Consider the following 17,072-nt stretch of genomic DNA (forward strand, 5'->3'; position numbering starts at 1 on the left):
CTTTGGTAGGGAAAAGATGGTCAAATATCTGCAATTTCATTTGGTTCGACCTGCTATTTTTCAGAGTATCCCCACACAAGCTAACACGTGTAGTTATGCAAATACTAACAAGGACTGAGATTAGCACATAAACATTTTGACCTTAAAGTTCTAAAATACAGTGTGGCCTTGTGGCCCAAGGATGCAGTCTGACTTGGGCATTGGGCCTTCCCAGGCCAGAACTGGAACTGGAACATGTACTGTCTTTTTGATGTTTGGTCACTCCCTCTACAACTTTAATCCTCTGGGGACTGTTGTAAGGATTCAATGAAATAACACATGCAAGGCCTTAGCTTATTTCCTTACAGATACAGGTAGCTGCCAACTGACAGTTATTACTGTTATGGACTGGCTTCACTTGTTACCTTCGGGGTAAGGGAAATGCTAACCTAAACTTCCCTGGTGGCTCAGAGGTTAAACCATCTGCCTTCAATGCGGGAGACCTGGGTTCGATCCCTGGGTTGGGAAGACCCCCTGGAGAAGGAAACAGCAACCCACTTCAGTATTCTTGCCTGGAGAATCCAATGGATGGAGAAGTCTGGTAGACTACAGTTCACAGGGTCGCAAAGAGTCGGACACGACTGAGCGACTTCACTCACTCACTCACTCAACCTCAACTTCCAGTCAAGCAGAAGTTTCCTGCTAAAACTTACCATCATCTTGTCAAGCAAGACATTTAACTGCAGTTGGAGTTTAAGAAGTAAACAGGTCAGTGCTTATGGTACAGGTGAGTTTGGGCTTCTCCGAAGGCAACTGCTGTCCAGGGCCGTGGGCCCTGCTTCAGGCCTTCAATCTTGTGGCCTGCCCCAGTTCCCACTCCTCCAAGGCCACTCTGGTTTGTGAGTTCAGAAAATAACTACTCACAATAAGCTTAGCTCTTCTTGAAGGTGGGCCTTCTCCTGAAATGCTAGGAGGCCCAGACACATCTAAGAAAGGCTTCTCTATTGGTCTCAAATCATGACCCTCAGAACCCAAGTGAGTTTCACACCAGGCTGTTCTAGTTGAAAAATCTGATGCCAAAACTAAGAATTTACTTGTTTGACTTTGCTTGCAACAGGATCAATGATCATAATGTACAAAAAGGGAGGAATGTATGCACAGCATTTTCCATGACAGCTACCAATTAATAAACCATGAGGATTGTAGTTAGAAATTTTCAGGTCCAAACTCCAAAATAACATAGATCAGAATAAATACAGGAGAAAGAAAGAAAATATGAATATAAAGATTAAACCGAAACCCTCTTTGTGTTTCTGGGAAGTCCAGCCTAAGTATGATCTAAAACCAAGGAACTGAAATTGTGAAGGGAAACTTGACATTTTTTTAAAGGTGTTTGGGTGGCAGGTGAAGATATGAAGAGGGTGGTCTCAGAAGAGATAGGGATGGGCAGAAAGACAGCTTTTCTAAGCCTCAGTGTTTTTATACTAAAAATGGGTGATATCGCTTCTACTTGACATATTGGCATAATGAAATTTTAGTGTCTGTTTGGAACAATCTTTTAAGTGTCTTGGAAGTGGAGTTGGCAGAGACAGATGATATTATTCAACATACTGCTATTCTTAACTTGAATTTATACCTATTATTTAGACATTCTTTAGTGACAGGTTTGCTTTCCTGGTAGCTCAGCTGGAAAAGAATCCACCTGCAATGCGGGAGACCTGGGTTCGATCCCTGGGTTGGGAAGATCCCTGTATAGGCTACCCACTCCAGTATTCTGGCCTGGAGAATTCCATGGACTGCATAGTCTATAGGGTTGTAAAGAGTTTATTATAAGTGATAGAAAAAAAAATCTAACACATATATATATATTCCAAAATTTAACAGGAAGGCTCATTTAGTTTTTCATCACTGCTCATATGCTAAAGCAAAACATCTGCAAAAAATACCATCATGAACAAGTCAAAGGGCTGTTTTCACAATGTATCAAAATCAACTAAATTGGTCAGGTTGTATGCTAGAGTCATGGCACCTTGGCCAGCGCCAAAATGTCTTGGTGTCACTTGACAGTTGTCCACAGAGCAAACCATCCTCTACATGGAGCTAGATGCTTTTTCAGAACCTGTTTTTGCCATACATGCTACTCCATTCAGATAGTTTCGTAATTTCTATCATTGAAATGCTTTTGTCTAATGTTTAAAAATATATACTATCAGAAAATTATAATAAAATTCTTAAACATACTCAGCAACATTCATTTCTGAAATAAAAAATGAGTCTTATATTTGCAAATCCCACAGCTTGGAAATGTATATGATACACAACATTTAACCTGTCAGCAGCCTCATTAGTGTCAATGAGTAGGAACTGGCAATCAGTGGATGGTGTGCTCTACATGTGTTTGTGTTTTAAAATGTTCCCAAAATAGCTCTGTTAGAGGAGTTAATATTAAACACTTCTACTGGACAAATGAATTTCAGCTTAAACTTTATGCTTTATTTGAAACTTTTTTTGAGAAATTCTATTTCTCATATAACTGATCATTTATAGATTATACAGTCAAGACCCAATTAATAATAACAAAAATAATAATAAAGATTGGGTGGTTAATAAAATCATCTAAATTTCAACCATATCAAAGTGTAACTGATGAAGCAAATATGCAGAAAAACTAATGTATGCTTGAGTACCAGGAGCCCTAAGATATATATTAATATTTGTATGGCGCTGGTATTCAGTATCCATACAGTTATTAAGACATTTTTATAAACTGTAAGAAATATGTGAGCTATTTCAAGATATAATTCTGAAAAACAGACTTCCATGTAAGAAGCCAATTTAGGAAGAAAACAACATAAACAATAGTAACTTGTGTGCTCAAGTGAAGCATCTTTTTAATTTTGAGTAATGAAGATGTCAAGCCAAACGCTAGAGTAGTTTAACTTAATTAGGTGGCCTATTTTTCCAGGCATCCTTTCATTTCCCATTGAAAACTCAGCTTGTATGCAAGGCAACAAGAGCAATTTTGTCTGTAATGAATACCTCTGGGACTGCACAGAGTAATCATTTGAACGTTACACTGAAGACTGGTTTGAGTAACTAGTTTGGGCTTGTTAAGATGCCAGACTTTGTTGGGCTAACTAGATTACTCAAAGCCTGGCAGCTTTGCTATTTTATCGGGTGAATGGTCAAAAAGTCAAGCTGACCTTACTCTTGAAATTTCTGCCAAAAGGAACCAATCTAAAAGTAATTGGCCTAATTTATAGTTCAAATTTATGTCACGATCATGGAAATTTTATGACCTAAGTCAAGAGATTTCTTTTTTTTTCAAAAGTGCTCTTAAAAATATACCTTCCAGGCCCTGTTGTCATACCTCATTTATACTGTATCTAACCTTGAGAATTTTCTCATCTGTAACTAAAATACATATAGAGTTATTAATAAGTTTGCAAACTTTAAATATTACAATTCTGACAGTAGATATAAGAGAACATTGCACAAAAAACAACTTGGGGAGTCCCATTGATTCTGCTGCCATTGTACTGTGTATGACAAATAGCAATACGATATTACTGTAAGAATAACTGCCTGGTACTATATAGTTTATTATCACATTAATTCTTGGAGTCCTGGACTTGAAATAATTCTCTGAGGTGATGAGAGTGTTGTGCCTTTTGTTAACATGTGAGACACTAACACCCAGGTGGAGGGGTGCTGCTCAAATGGAATGGGCAGGACCAGATTTGCTAACTGTCTGCACAGCAGGGCTGAAAACTACTGCAAGCAGAAGAGTCAAAGAATTAATGCGCGTAAAACATGTACACAAAGTAAAGCTGCACATTTCCAATGTGCCAAGCATCGCTGAAGCACAGGAGATCCAGAGAGAAAGAAGGGCGAGTCCCACTGCAGTCATCCAGGCATGCTATACGCCACAGCAGGGCAAGGTGTATCTCAATAACTCCAACCAGAGAGGCATGGACATGTGTGCATAAGGAAGAAACACGGATCATTCAGCAACAGCGAGAGGAGAGATGGAAAGATGAAAGTGAGGTAAGATGAGCTGAGTTAATCGGAACCTGTGAGGTCCGAAACTCAAGCAGTAATAACATAGAAAGAAGAGAGGAGACAGATTCAACAGTGATGCAGAGAAATAGAATCAGCACTATCTGGAATCAGTCCAGAGCTCAGCGTTTAAGGGAGACTCTTCAAGTTTCTGTCTTGGGTAACTGGGGAGTGGTGTTAAATCTCACAACTACGGGCAACATAGGAAAAAAAGAAGTTTGGGGTGAAGTAGTGGGCCGGAGGTGATGAATTTCGATTTGACAAATGGATATGTTGAGTCTGAGCTGCTGTTAAGGACAGGTACCCAGGGAGGTTAGAAATCAAACCTGAAACTCACATGAGAGCTGCCCTACATGCTTTTCAACTTTTCCATTCAAGAGGGAGGGTATAAAATGTACATTAAATGCTTAGTTGTAAGATTCTAGGAAAAACATTGCTATGTTTTATCACAGTTATTTTTAATCTTGAGATCTGAGGAAACAGGTAAGAGAGAAATTCCAGTGGGAGAAGAAAAAGAGAAGCAGAGAGAAAGCTGATTACAACCTGGAAATAACGTAAAACAGAATCTTAGGTCAGGACATTTAATACTTAGAGTTTACTATGATGCTCAGAATTAACAACAAAAATTATGGAAGAAAGGGGGAAGGAAGAAAAATAAGAGAGGGAGGAAAGAAATGATGGAAGCAAAGTAGGATAGGGAGGGAAAACAAGCAGAAAGAAATGATTTATTGGAGTCAAGGAGGAAGTGATTTATTGAAAACATGGTTCAGTCAAGTAACCAAAGATTCTCCATAACCTCTGTCAGGAAAATCTGCCATTTGGGGTGGAAAGCATGGAATGAATAGGTAGCTGTGGAAAATGATACTCCTGAAACTTCTATAGAAGAAAAAGAAAGAGGAAAAGGAAACTAAATAAATAAACGGATAGATAAATGACCTCGGTGCCATACAAAGTTCCTATCAAGAAACCCAGACTCCTGTTTCCTTTGATGTATTTAATTCAAATGAACATTTATCTTGAGTACAATTGATTCCACATAAGGAATTACAGAAGGTACTTCAGGGAAAAAGAAGGATTTCCTGGCATGAGCATCTAAGTGCGCTTGGGTGATTCTGGAGAAAGGGCAGAGCTCAGGTGGGCAGACCAGTCCCCTTCCACCTCTCTGCTGTGTCCTTCGTCATGGTGGTCAATCAAACATGTCAGATTAAGAATGAGAAAGGAGTTCATGATGGCTGGTGGCCGCTCCTTACTTCTGGCTTCCCTTCCATTAGCTGCTCACATTTTCTCCCCGAACTATACAGAAGGGAACCTGCAAGTTCATGAGGTATCAGGCAGCATGGGCCTCCTTAGCCAGAGTCTAGAAACCCACAAAGAAGTCTTGCATTGTGTGGTTCAAATTCTAGCCAGAATAAGAAAAAGTTAAACGGTGTTTGAAGTCCTGAGTGGCCAGCACACTTAGGGTTATTATAGGAGAAAACAGTGAATATTTTAAGAATGAACCCAGAAGTGGAAATGTCATGGGTTTTTATTGCATACTTGTCAGTCTTATTATAGGGTGGTACACTCGATATAAAAGCTGCCTATCAATTACAAAATTATATGCAAAAAATTCTAAGGGTTTGTATATATTAGACTTACGAGGTATAGAATTCATGCAGTAGATAGTGCCAGAGAGCCCTTTGGGACTATGTAAAAGAATATCGTTAATTTTTACAGTGTACTTCCATTTCTGGAGCCATTCCAGCACTGGCTTTCTATAAAAACCATTTCTTTAGAATTGCACTATTTGCTTGTAACAACATCACAGGAGCAGTAGTGTACCATATGCTGCTACTTAGCAACTTAGTCTGTAAGTCCCAAAGCATGTACTGATTTGAAAATTGAACAGGAATCACAATTGTTGAGAGATACTAAGTAAGCTTGGATTACTAAACTATGCAGATGCTTGATATTGTATATTGTGTAGGAAAAGGAACAATACTATATATCTTTTTTCCCCTGCAGATGACTAAAGTCTTATTTATTGTTGCCGAAAGGGGTAAATTGATTAAAACTCCCTAAAAGAATACCTGTTAATGAATTCTTGAACACACCATATTACAGCAAACAAAAGGAATGTTAAGGGTAAAATTTAGTAAAGGCCATTCAACTTATATAATTTGTGAAGCTTATTACCTGCCATGGTATGTATTATCTTACATTAGTAGAATTTTTTCAACAGCACATTTTAAAAACATTTTTCATATGTGCTGGATTATTAAAAAATAGTTTGCTTCTGGCACACAAACCTGTCATATCTTTACAAAGCACATGAAGTATTTGGAGCTCCTTACTCCTCCATAAATTATCACTGGTATTTAAAACATTCTTGGTAACTGGACTGAAATATTAAGAAAAATAACATTGTTTGATTTTAGTTGGGGATTAATAGTATTCATGGTACTTGAATTTAAAAATCTGAAGAGCCAAGTTGTTATGATGTATATGCTTTGAATTTCCAATCCTTTATCCAAAAGTCTTTAAGACGGACATAATGATTCTCCGAAAGGGAGCAGCTGCTTTATAACAGCAATCATTTATTGAGTTTGTGTTCCTACTGTTTCAAACAAATTCAATTAGCCCTTACACTTCAAAACCCTAAAGGCACCGAAGAGATGATACCAGGTTGCTTTCATCTAATAGTAATACTAAACTTGTCAGTACAGTTTTGGGATTGATGGTTAGAAGAAAATTAATAGTAACATTTTTCATTTTTTAATCAAACAGTCCTATTCAGAAATACCTATGAATCTTGGCGGCTACTTAGTTGAATGAATTCAGTTTAAGTAATGATTCTAAACACAAAGCCCAACCTTCCAAAGGTATTCTGAGAGTGATTTACTCTGTCGAATGGAAGGAAATGTAGATTGGGTATTTGAACTCAATGATGACCTTCTCATCTGAACAATACTGTATAGTTTCCAGAATGTCTACCAGAGAAGGCAGTGATCATCAGTTCAGTTCAGCTGCTCAGTCGTGTCCCACTCTTTGAGACTCCATGATAATAACTTCTAAATGCAAAGTTCACGGAGAGGCAGGCCTGCCTCTGTTTTGAGTTAAGCCTGAGACATTTTGTTCTTAGAGAAATTTTAAAGCCCCGTGAAGTGCACCCCTGACATATATATTAGATTTAATTCACTGACAACCACCATGAAGAAAGATAGTTTTATTTTTGTTCTCTATTTCCCCACCCCTCTCAGTTATTAAATGTATTTGGGCGGATATGTGGGCATTGAAAACAACTGTTCTCAATGTTTGAGTTTACATTATAGTTATTGACACATGAAACTCCAGGCTACCATGGTTTTTACTCTTCCAGAAAAAATATGTTCAAGTCCACAATATGCTCCTGTGAACTCTTCCTCACTTTCATTTATTCATTCATTTATTTTTACTTACAGTATCCTTACATATCATGTTATAGTGGCCCTAGAGGGCAGTTACTATTTTGCTTCAAATACCCTCTCTGGATCAAAAGGTCTGGTCTTAAGTATCTAAAAATAAATAGCCAAACATTCACTTTTATAAATGTAACCATTTACATTTTTATTGGACTTTCGTTGTCACTTCTCATGATTAAACACCTTGTCAACCATTCCCAGTGAAATGGATACAGACGAGCCCTTGAAATGTTTCCATAATATCACGGTGTTTTGGCTTGAAAGAGGCCATAGGACACTCTCTAGCTATGGGATTCTGGTGATCAATGTAACATTTTATTGAAATGCCCCAATAGTTGATAATTAAAGCTATCTGTGACATGTGTAGCTTATAATGATTAATTCGTCTACAGTCAGACGCTCAAATAACCTGCACCTGTAAAGACTTTATTCCCTAAAGGTAAAACAACTGTTTAGGAAAGATCATGCTGGCAAAACAGCTGCTTGCCGTTCTGGAGAGGAAACAAGGTATTATCTTTCAACAAATGCCAACTCTGGGGTTTTATCAGCGCGATCTCATTAACTGGAAACAAGGCTTAAATGCTTTGTTTATAAATTATGATTATTCCTGATTGCGGCAGTTACTGATAGTGCTACTCATTTGCAATGCAACTCTTTGAATTTGTTTAATTACAATTTGAAACAAGGCAGAGAAGATTAATTAACCCACCTGGCTGGCTGGCACATAGTCCTGGCTCGGCTCTGTCATGCTCATATACATGTTCTCACCGTCAAACTGCGAATGAAATAATAGTAAACATTCAGCAATCTTGACTGTGTGCATGTTTGTTGTTGGTTTTTCTCTGTGTTTTTTTTTTGTTGTTTGTTTTTTTTCACCGTCAAACTGGAAAACAGTAGCCATGAAACAAAATACTGTGGTTGGAAATACGGAGAATCTGTCACAGCAAGAGAACCATGTCTGTTCTTTGACGCTTCTGTTGTCATCTTCCCTGACCCTGGATGTCAGTGATTTGGAGTAATTAGTGCTCTAGTAATTACAGCAAGCAAGCAAGAAATGAATGGTTTCCTTTCATCTGCAATCTGTTTTAAAACAAAATGGCTCATTCTGCGTACCACATATATACATATTGCAATTCAGCTGTAATGAAGTAGTAAATGGATGGCATGATTTCTGAAAGAAAAGAATAATGAAAAATATACTAAGGCACAGCTCAACACATTCTGAGTTTGGTTTTCAAAAATGAAAAAGTGCAGAGTTTTTATAATAGACTAAAATTGGCTTCATCACAATAGCCTTACGATTAAAAAATTTTAACTTTATAATAGTATTTGAGAAGAGCACATGACACTAAAGCATGTCTAAGAATGGTAATAACAATGGATAACAATACAAATATACACACTCAATGATCACATTTTCCTCTCCAAAGATTTTCAAAGACATAGAATTAATGTAAGTATTACAAATGCATAGAAATCCATGTACAAATTCACAAGTTAGGAGCAAGACGGGAGGAGAAAATTCCTAGGGGCAGTTCGTGTACAAAACTGTAGAAGAATTCAAGCAACAGTAACAATAACAACATCAACAACAAACTTTTCATTATTTAGGTTTTTGAAAGCAGTAATCACTCCATTCAGACTTAATCCTCAGCTTAAAAGTGCTATCTTTAGTCACTTGATAAATGGGTAAAGCATTTCCCTTTTAGTTAAAGGAAGAATTTTCCCAAGGAAATAATCAAACGGACTAATACAGACAGCTTCAAAGAGCTGAGTCTGAATATACTTTCATTGCCAGACTAATTTCAGACATGGGAATTTGAATATCTGGAACGTTATTTTTCAAGACAGAATAGAGTTAGTGACGGAGGTAGAAGGTGCAGTGCTGTGGACAGCATGAGAATAATTATAGACACAGCATTCTACTACCTGTGAGCTGCTAGCAACAAAATGGACACGCCTCAGTTCTGGAACTGGCTCTGAACTGTAGTCAGCAGCACTGGGTGCCCTGAAGATCCACATACACAGGGGCTATACAGAAGGACCTCCCTAAGGACACTTGAGGCACTCACTGAGTTCAAAGAACCAAAAGATCTCCTCATGCATCATCTTGAAAATATTTATATTTCATGTTATGTGAATGCTGCTGCTGCTGCTGCTGCTAAGTCGCTTCAGTCGTTATGTGAATAGACGTATCTAAACAGATCTGAAATCACTCACTGAAAGATGTGGTTGTTAGGACAAATCAGAAATAGCACACCCAGAAAAGAAGATCTGGACATTTTAGTTGCTTTGTCATCTGGCTTAGGAGCCCTGAGTCCGATTGACTTACCCACGGTTGGTTTTCCATCAGTCAGGTGAATGCCTTCAACCCAAGATAGTCTAGCCTCATGAGATCTGCCTGTCACTTTTACCAGCTCAAAACCTAACAAAGAGCATCATTTAGCATTTCTCCACCCCCGCCCACTGTTGGTTTGTTTATAAATGTTTTTAATGTTAAGATGCCAAAGAATCATTTAAAATATGGACAGTTTCTCTGACTGTAGCAAACTAAACTGAACAGAAGTAGTGAAGTGAATCAAACACTCCACTGCCTATGCATATTCTATAAATGTGTTACTTTCTATTTCATCTTCTCTTACTCATTTTCTAAATCTGGTGTCATTTTCAAGCCAACTAAAGCTTTGAAGTTTTGGTTTTAGTCTATCCAAAATGTGTGCTAATTGAGTATATTCAACTTACTGCTCCTAAGAACTCTTTCCTCAAAAAAGTATCAGCACTTAAGTAATATTGAGCCAAGGCTGAAACAGCATTTTAAGTAAAAGATACGTTGCTGAAGGAAAAACTATTTTTTTCAAGTACATTCTATGTATCTGTAACAAGTATTCTTGCCTGGAGAATCCCTATGAACAGAGGAGCCTGGTGGGCCACAGTCCATAGGGTCACAAAGAGTCAGATACAATCAAAGTGACTTAGCACGCACACACAACCTACCTGTATCTTTACATGTATTAACTGATATGTATTAAGTGATTTAATCTTCACAACAACAAAGAGTTAGGTATTATTATTATTACCCCAAAAGGCAGAGAGAAGTAAAGCTAGATACTCAAAGTTACACAGCTATTAAGAAGCAGGGCTGGGATTCAAAGCCAAGAAGGCTGGTTTTGCAACATATGCATGTAACTCCCAAAACAAATATAAATATAATCTGAGCCATAAATGATGAGTTAGCTATCAATTCTGAAAATAATGCCAATATATTATCAGAGAAGACTGATGACAGTATCTCAATGATGGTAAGATATTGTATAGAATTTCTATGGTGAAAGTGAAAGTTGCTCAGTCGTGTCCCACTCCTTGCAACCCCATGGACTACACATTCCAGGGAATTCTCCAGGCCAGAATACTGGAGTGGGTAGCCATTCCCTTCTCCAGGGGATCTCACCAACCCAGGGATCGAACCCAGGTCATCCACATTGCAGGCAGATTCTTTAACAGCTGAGCTACCAGCTTTCAAAGAAAGCTGAGGCTTTCAAAGAACAAGAGTCTCAGTGAGGTGACAATTTAGTAATCAGGCTGGCAGAATATTCCTGGATGCTTTATAAGTAAGCCTTAAAAGACAGGGAGGTGGTTTGCTGGTCAATTTTATGTGTCAACTTAGCTCGGCCACCAACATCCAGATGTTTGGACAAATATTCTGGGTGTGTCTATGAGGGTCTTTGGACAAAATTAGCATCTCAGTTGGTAAAAATGAATAAAGCAGATTGCCCTCCCTATTGTGGGTGGGCCTCATCCAATCAGTTGAATGTCTGAATAGAACAAAAAAGCTGACACTCCTCAGCGTAAAAGGGAAATCTTCTTGCCTGACTGCTTGACCTGAACACCTGTCTTCCTGCCTTCAGACTCAAACTGAAACATCAGCTCTTCTGGGTCTCAAGCCTGCCAGCTTTTGGATGGGAACTGTATCATTTGTTATTGTTTGAATATTTTTTAATGAAGAAAAAAACCCAAAAAAACTGGTCTCCAGCTTCCCAACTACACATCTGGGGACTTCTCAGCCTCCATAATCACATGTGTCAACTCTTTGTAATAAATCCTCCCTTCCTTCCCCTACCACTTCTATCACTATCAAGATATTCACAACTCCTCTGAAAGCTTATCTCTGAAAGACTGGTGATGTAGAGCTGCAAAAAGAGATGACCTTGATTTTTTTCTTATTAGAGTGTCTGGTCTCACCACAACCACTCCCTGTGACCCAGTATATGTCACATACATCCACACCTCTTTGTCCAGACTGTCTTCCTTCTCTTGAAATTATTCTTAGATCCATCAGCTCCCCTTAGTCAGGGTTCGGCTATCTCTAGCATCCGGGCTCCCCAAGCCCTCTGGTTCCAGGCAGGTTTTGTTATTGGGGGATTAACTCCCTAGGGCTGTGAGCTACCAGAAGACCAGTACACATCTCGGTAATCTTTAGTGTCCTTATGGCTTAGGAATAGCACATAAAAAGTCCTCAGGAAATGTATAATTAACAAAAATTAAATTGTATTTGCTTGATTGCATAGATCCTCTTCCTACAGAAGGCAGTGACTCGAGAGGAGGGAGAATATTCAGCTTTTAGAAAATGGTTTGAAGGCTTTTAAATGTGAACAACTCATAGTCTTACAGTAGATTAAAACTGGAGCAGAATTACAATAGGAGCAGAAGCTCTTACAAAGAAAAAAAAAAGGTACAGAAATAGCCAAGACAGCAATACTTAAATCCTGGAATCCATTCTTCCTCAAGATTTTTATCCAATTAAAAAACATGCAGATTGACCAAGAATCAAGAGATCTCACTGTAAATTAAATTAAGGTCTCTTTCCGAAGAATTCCAAGTTACCAAACAAAGATACACGTATGTCAAAACAACCCTGGTAATTCCTCTCTGTGTTTGGACAAACTCTTGAGCTCAAGAAGAAAAATAAGCCAAGATTCCAGTGTCCCAGCTCACCCTCTCCCTGCAAGACCCCAACAGGTTAACATCATTCTTGTACTTTTAACAGCTCCACCCAACAACACCCTATCCAGAAGCTGGTTCCAGGTATCTCAACAGGTCTTCTGCTCATGCAACATTCTTAGAATGTATCCATGTCTTGGGTTTATATCTAGTTGCCATCTGAAGTTGAATTATAGTGGATAGAGTCCCAGAATTTCAGTCTGGGAAAGTTCCCCGAAGGTGTCATGTCTGAATCCCTGGTGTTATGACTTTGGTCATGCAGTCCATCTGGGTATAGAATCAAAGTCTAGATTTCTAGTAGAAGAGTTTTTCATTATGACATACTGCTTTATACTCCATCACCCATTAAAAGTGAGGGATTAGACTCTACGGCTACTGTTTTAAACTCCATCACAAATAATAGGTGGGGGACCAGATCCACAACGCTTTGTTTGTGGCTCATTTGCATGCCCCGCAGTCTAAAAGGCAAAGTATTTGCATTATTACACTAATGACCATGAAATTAAAAGACGCTTACTCCTTGGAAGAAAAGTTATGACCAACCTAGATAGGATATTCAAAAGCAGAGACATTACTTTGCCAACAAAGGTCCGTTTAGTCAAGGCTATGGTTCTTCCAGTGGTCATGTATGGATGTGAGAGTTGGACTGTGAAGAAAGCTGAGCACCAAAGAACTGATGCTTTTGAACTGTGGTGTTAGAGAAGACTCTTGAGAGTCCCTTGGACTGCAAGGAGATCCAACCAGTCCATTCTAAAGGAGGTCAGCCCTGGGTGTTCTTTGGAAGAAATGATGCTAAAGCTGAAACTCCAGTACTTTGGCCACTTCATGCGAAGAGTTGATTCATTAGAAAAGATCCTGATGCTGGGAGGGATTGGGGGCAGGAGGAGAAGGGGACGACAGAGGATGAGATGGCTGGATGGCATCATTGACTCGATGGACGTGAGTTTGAGTGAACTCTGGGAGATGGTGATGGACAGGGAGGCCTGGTGTGCTGCGATTCATGGGGTCACAAAGAGTTGGACACGACTGAGCGACTGAACTGAACTGAACTGAACTGACCCCAGTTCACTTCATCTGGACCACATATTAGATAACCCTTATTCATAATCGTTGCAATAATATTCTTTCATTAAAAACAATTAACTGCATTTCCTTACTCCTTGCATTTGTCACAGCTATTATTTTTAGAATTCAGCTGAATTTAGGCATTATAACTTTTCAAAATACATCTAAGCATCCTAGGACTTTTAATTTCTGTGTATTCTCAATTTAAAACCTGAAGCAAAGTTTGCAGGAATAAATAGGCTGACTTATTTAAATCTAAATGTAAATGGCATCAACTCAGGATAAGCCTTTCTGACCAAGTGCTTTAGACTCTTTCTCGTGTTTTTATTTCAAAGCACCAGGGGATGCAATCACATAAAAAGTCATTCATAATCTTCCACTACAGTTTTTAAAAATTGTTTTCAGAGGATATTAACCAAACCCATAATCCCAAAGAGCTTTTCAAACTAGGTAGTTATTATTCTTCTATTTAAAACTGAAAGTAGACATCCAACACCATCTGAACATAGTAAACGATGAGCAGAAATAAGTAATATTAGGCTCCCAAAACCACTAAACATAAGAAAAATCAAAGATAGAATATGAAGTATAAATCAATCATTGGCACTGGTAGAGGAAATGGAATCTTTTTAGGGAAACCATTAAAAGAAAACCAGAAAACTGCTGCTGGGGAAGAATGGGGGCCTCATGGGATTCATGAACAGTATTGCATTGTATCCCCTATAAAAGTGAAAATCTTATATTTCTGGGTGTTTTCTGGAGGAATATTGGATACTTTATTTTTCTTTTTTTTAAAGAAGCTAAATATGGAAATGTTTATAACAGGGAGTTAATGTGACATTTCTTAGAAGACTATAAATCATTATAAGACAGGGCAATATCCTCAAAATAAAATATCCAGTTTTGTATTACTTGGCTCAATGTGAGATTAAAAGTTATCTTTTTTTTTTTCTTGGTAATGAAAGAAATATTTTAAGTTTGGTCAATGAAATCAAAGACTTCTGCTCTTTCATGTAGAGCAAAGCATTTTGAAAGCTACAGCATAATGTGAAGGGTGGGAACAGGCGCTGAGCACAGCTGTCACCACTGTTCACACGCAGAGTAACGTGTAGCCAATAAAAATAGACTGAGGTGAGCTCCGAGCTTCCTAGGCATCCTCCATTCTCCAGGAACAAGGTCAGGAGACACTGGAGAGGGAGTGTGTGTTTATTTATCTTCCAGTTCCAAGGCTGACCGTGGAAATGTGAGAGGGGCTGAGGCAGTCCGCCTCCATGCCGAGCCAGACTGAATGAAACTGGCACTGTGCAAAGAGGCCTGGAAAGTGCTCACGGACCCTGAAGGGAGACCTGCAGAGCACAGCCCGTCAACACCCAAAGAAAAGGAAACAACTACTGCCGGTGCTTTGAATGGATGTGCGTGACAACCTGGCAGCACGCAGAGCTGAATCACGAAAGAGAGACCCCTCTTGGTTGGCTCCTGTCACTTGAACTTGAGTGGTAAACACTCTGCTGCAGATCTGAATGGCGTGGAGAGGAAGTATGATCTGGGCAGAGTGGAGCTTGACGACTTGGCCACTGGAGGGGGAAAGAGAGAATATCATCTCCACAAGTGCAACCCTGGACCCACCACTTAGAATCTGAGCTGTGTTTGGGAACTGAATCTATACTCTTATCTTTGTCCTAGTGATACATTTATTTGGGGAAGAACTGTGTAGCATGTTTCTGTTGTTAACTTTAATAACTGACATTTTCAGTAGCAGTACTATGCATTTATCTTGATTCTATCCTCAAAGATGCTGTCCTACACCAAGGCCCAGTGGCACTGGAGCAACTATCTTCATCTGCTGTTAATGGTATGACTACAATGCAATGTTTGTTTGCTTTTTTTAGGCAACACACCAAATTTATTAACTCAAATGTACTCTATATTAAGTGGCACACCTAAAGTCACACTTAATGGCGCTACACTTTAGATAGTCATGCCATCATGATTCAAAACAGTTTTAACCTCATTTTTTAAGCACATATTAAGCCATTTAATTTTTGCAACAGCTGTAATATGGTGACTACTGTTAATCCCATTACAGATGACAAAACGAAGACACAGAGGAGTTAAGTAACCTGTCTGTGATGGATCCAATCATGTGTCCCCCCAGGCCTGCACAGCCTGCCTGACCCTCAGGCCTTGGCCACTGGCTTTTAATTTCACAGTTCTCAAGGAAATAAAAGTCCCTGGGCTCTCCATTCCTACCTCCACCACCGTACAGTAGAGGGTGCCCCAAATCCACACCAACTGGCACCAAGAGGCCCTGCCTCCCACAGAGTCTGTGCAGAAGAGCTGGTAACACACCTCAAGAGTTGGGTAGGTACTGCCCGGTGGAGAGGACCGGCCCATTGCAGGCCCTGTGGCCTCTTCAGAGAATACCCTTTGGCCCAACAACCAGCAGTGGTCTGCTGCAAAGCTACTACAGCTCGGAAGCACACACCATGTTTTGTTCTTCCCACCTCCCTGCCGTGGTCCTTTCCCCCTCACTTTGGATTCCCTGGACTTGCACTCCCGGTGTTAACATGCAAACATTCATTATGGGCTCTCCTTTCCAGGGCACCTGGACCAAGACAGGTGAGTGGCCCAAGGTTAGTAAGTAACAGCTCTTAACTAATGCTACATTTCATCCTGTCTTTACTGTCTTTACTATGCTTCCATTGTATTATTGAGTCATTTAGTTCTATTTTAAATGTCTATGCAGTGACATAAACAAATTTATGAAATAGTAATAAACAGAAGAACCAAGATTTTTCAATATCATGAAAATACCACTCAGCTGGTAAAAGCATCTGCCTACAATGACAGAGACCTGGGTTCAATCCCTGGGCTGAGAAGATCCCCTGGAAAAGGAAATGGCAACCCACTCTAGTACTCTTGCTTTGAAAATCCCATGGATGGAGGAGCCTGGCATGGGGTCGCAAAGAGTCAGATATGACTGAGTGACTTCACTTTCACTTTCACACAAGTTTCAAGAAAATTTCATTAATCCCAAACTCCCAAACACAAAGAAATCCATTTTCATTATACACTATTTAAGAAAGAAAAGAAAAGAAGCTTAGCTGTCACTCCAAATCCATCCTGGTGCACTTAGTGGAAATAACTTATAACTAAATCATGAAAACACACTTGATTCATGACACTAGTGTCTGATATTAGAAATCAGGAGCAATGATTTCTGAGTCCATGTAGGACTCTTGTTTTTAAAAGGAATTTCCAAGTAATTTCTGAATTTCTATAAAGCAAAAAGCTATAAAACTATACCATGTCACTGAGACTCAGTGCACTTTCAAATGATTGGTTCAGAACATGCCTCTGACTTATGTTGTAGACAAGTTTTTCTGAATCCATCGGCTAAGAGAACAGTTCAAGAAGCACATTCAAACTTGCTGGCAATCCTTACCTAAGCTCACTATTTCCAGCTCTCACCTCAGTTACCACAGTACCTAAATCCTGCATAGACCTGGAATGAAAAGCATGAAAGTCATT

At 39.1% G+C, this 17,072-nt stretch overlaps 1 protein-coding gene across 5 annotated transcripts in view; it reads right to left on the reverse strand.

Moving 5' to 3' along the window:
* TOX (thymocyte selection associated high mobility group box) overlaps window positions 1-17,072 on the reverse strand; it is a 309,096-nt gene that overhangs the window by 158,831 nt on the left and 133,193 nt on the right. For 3 of the 5 annotated variants that reach the window (XM_004011695.6, XM_042254236.2, XM_042254238.2), the window contains exon 2: window positions 8,188-8,253. The exons of the other annotated variants lie outside the window; for them this stretch is intronic. In XM_004011695.6, the coding sequence (XP_004011744.1) occupies window positions 8,188-8,253 (66 nt within the window). The remainder of the gene's footprint in view (window positions 1-8,187; window positions 8,254-17,072) is intronic. 5 annotated transcript variants of the gene reach the window in all.

The sequence above is a fragment of the Ovis aries genome, chromosome 9, assembly GCF_016772045.2.
Source record: "Ovis aries strain OAR_USU_Benz2616 breed Rambouillet chromosome 9, ARS-UI_Ramb_v3.0, whole genome shotgun sequence".
Lineage (NCBI taxonomy): Eukaryota > Metazoa > Chordata > Mammalia > Artiodactyla > Bovidae > Ovis > Ovis aries.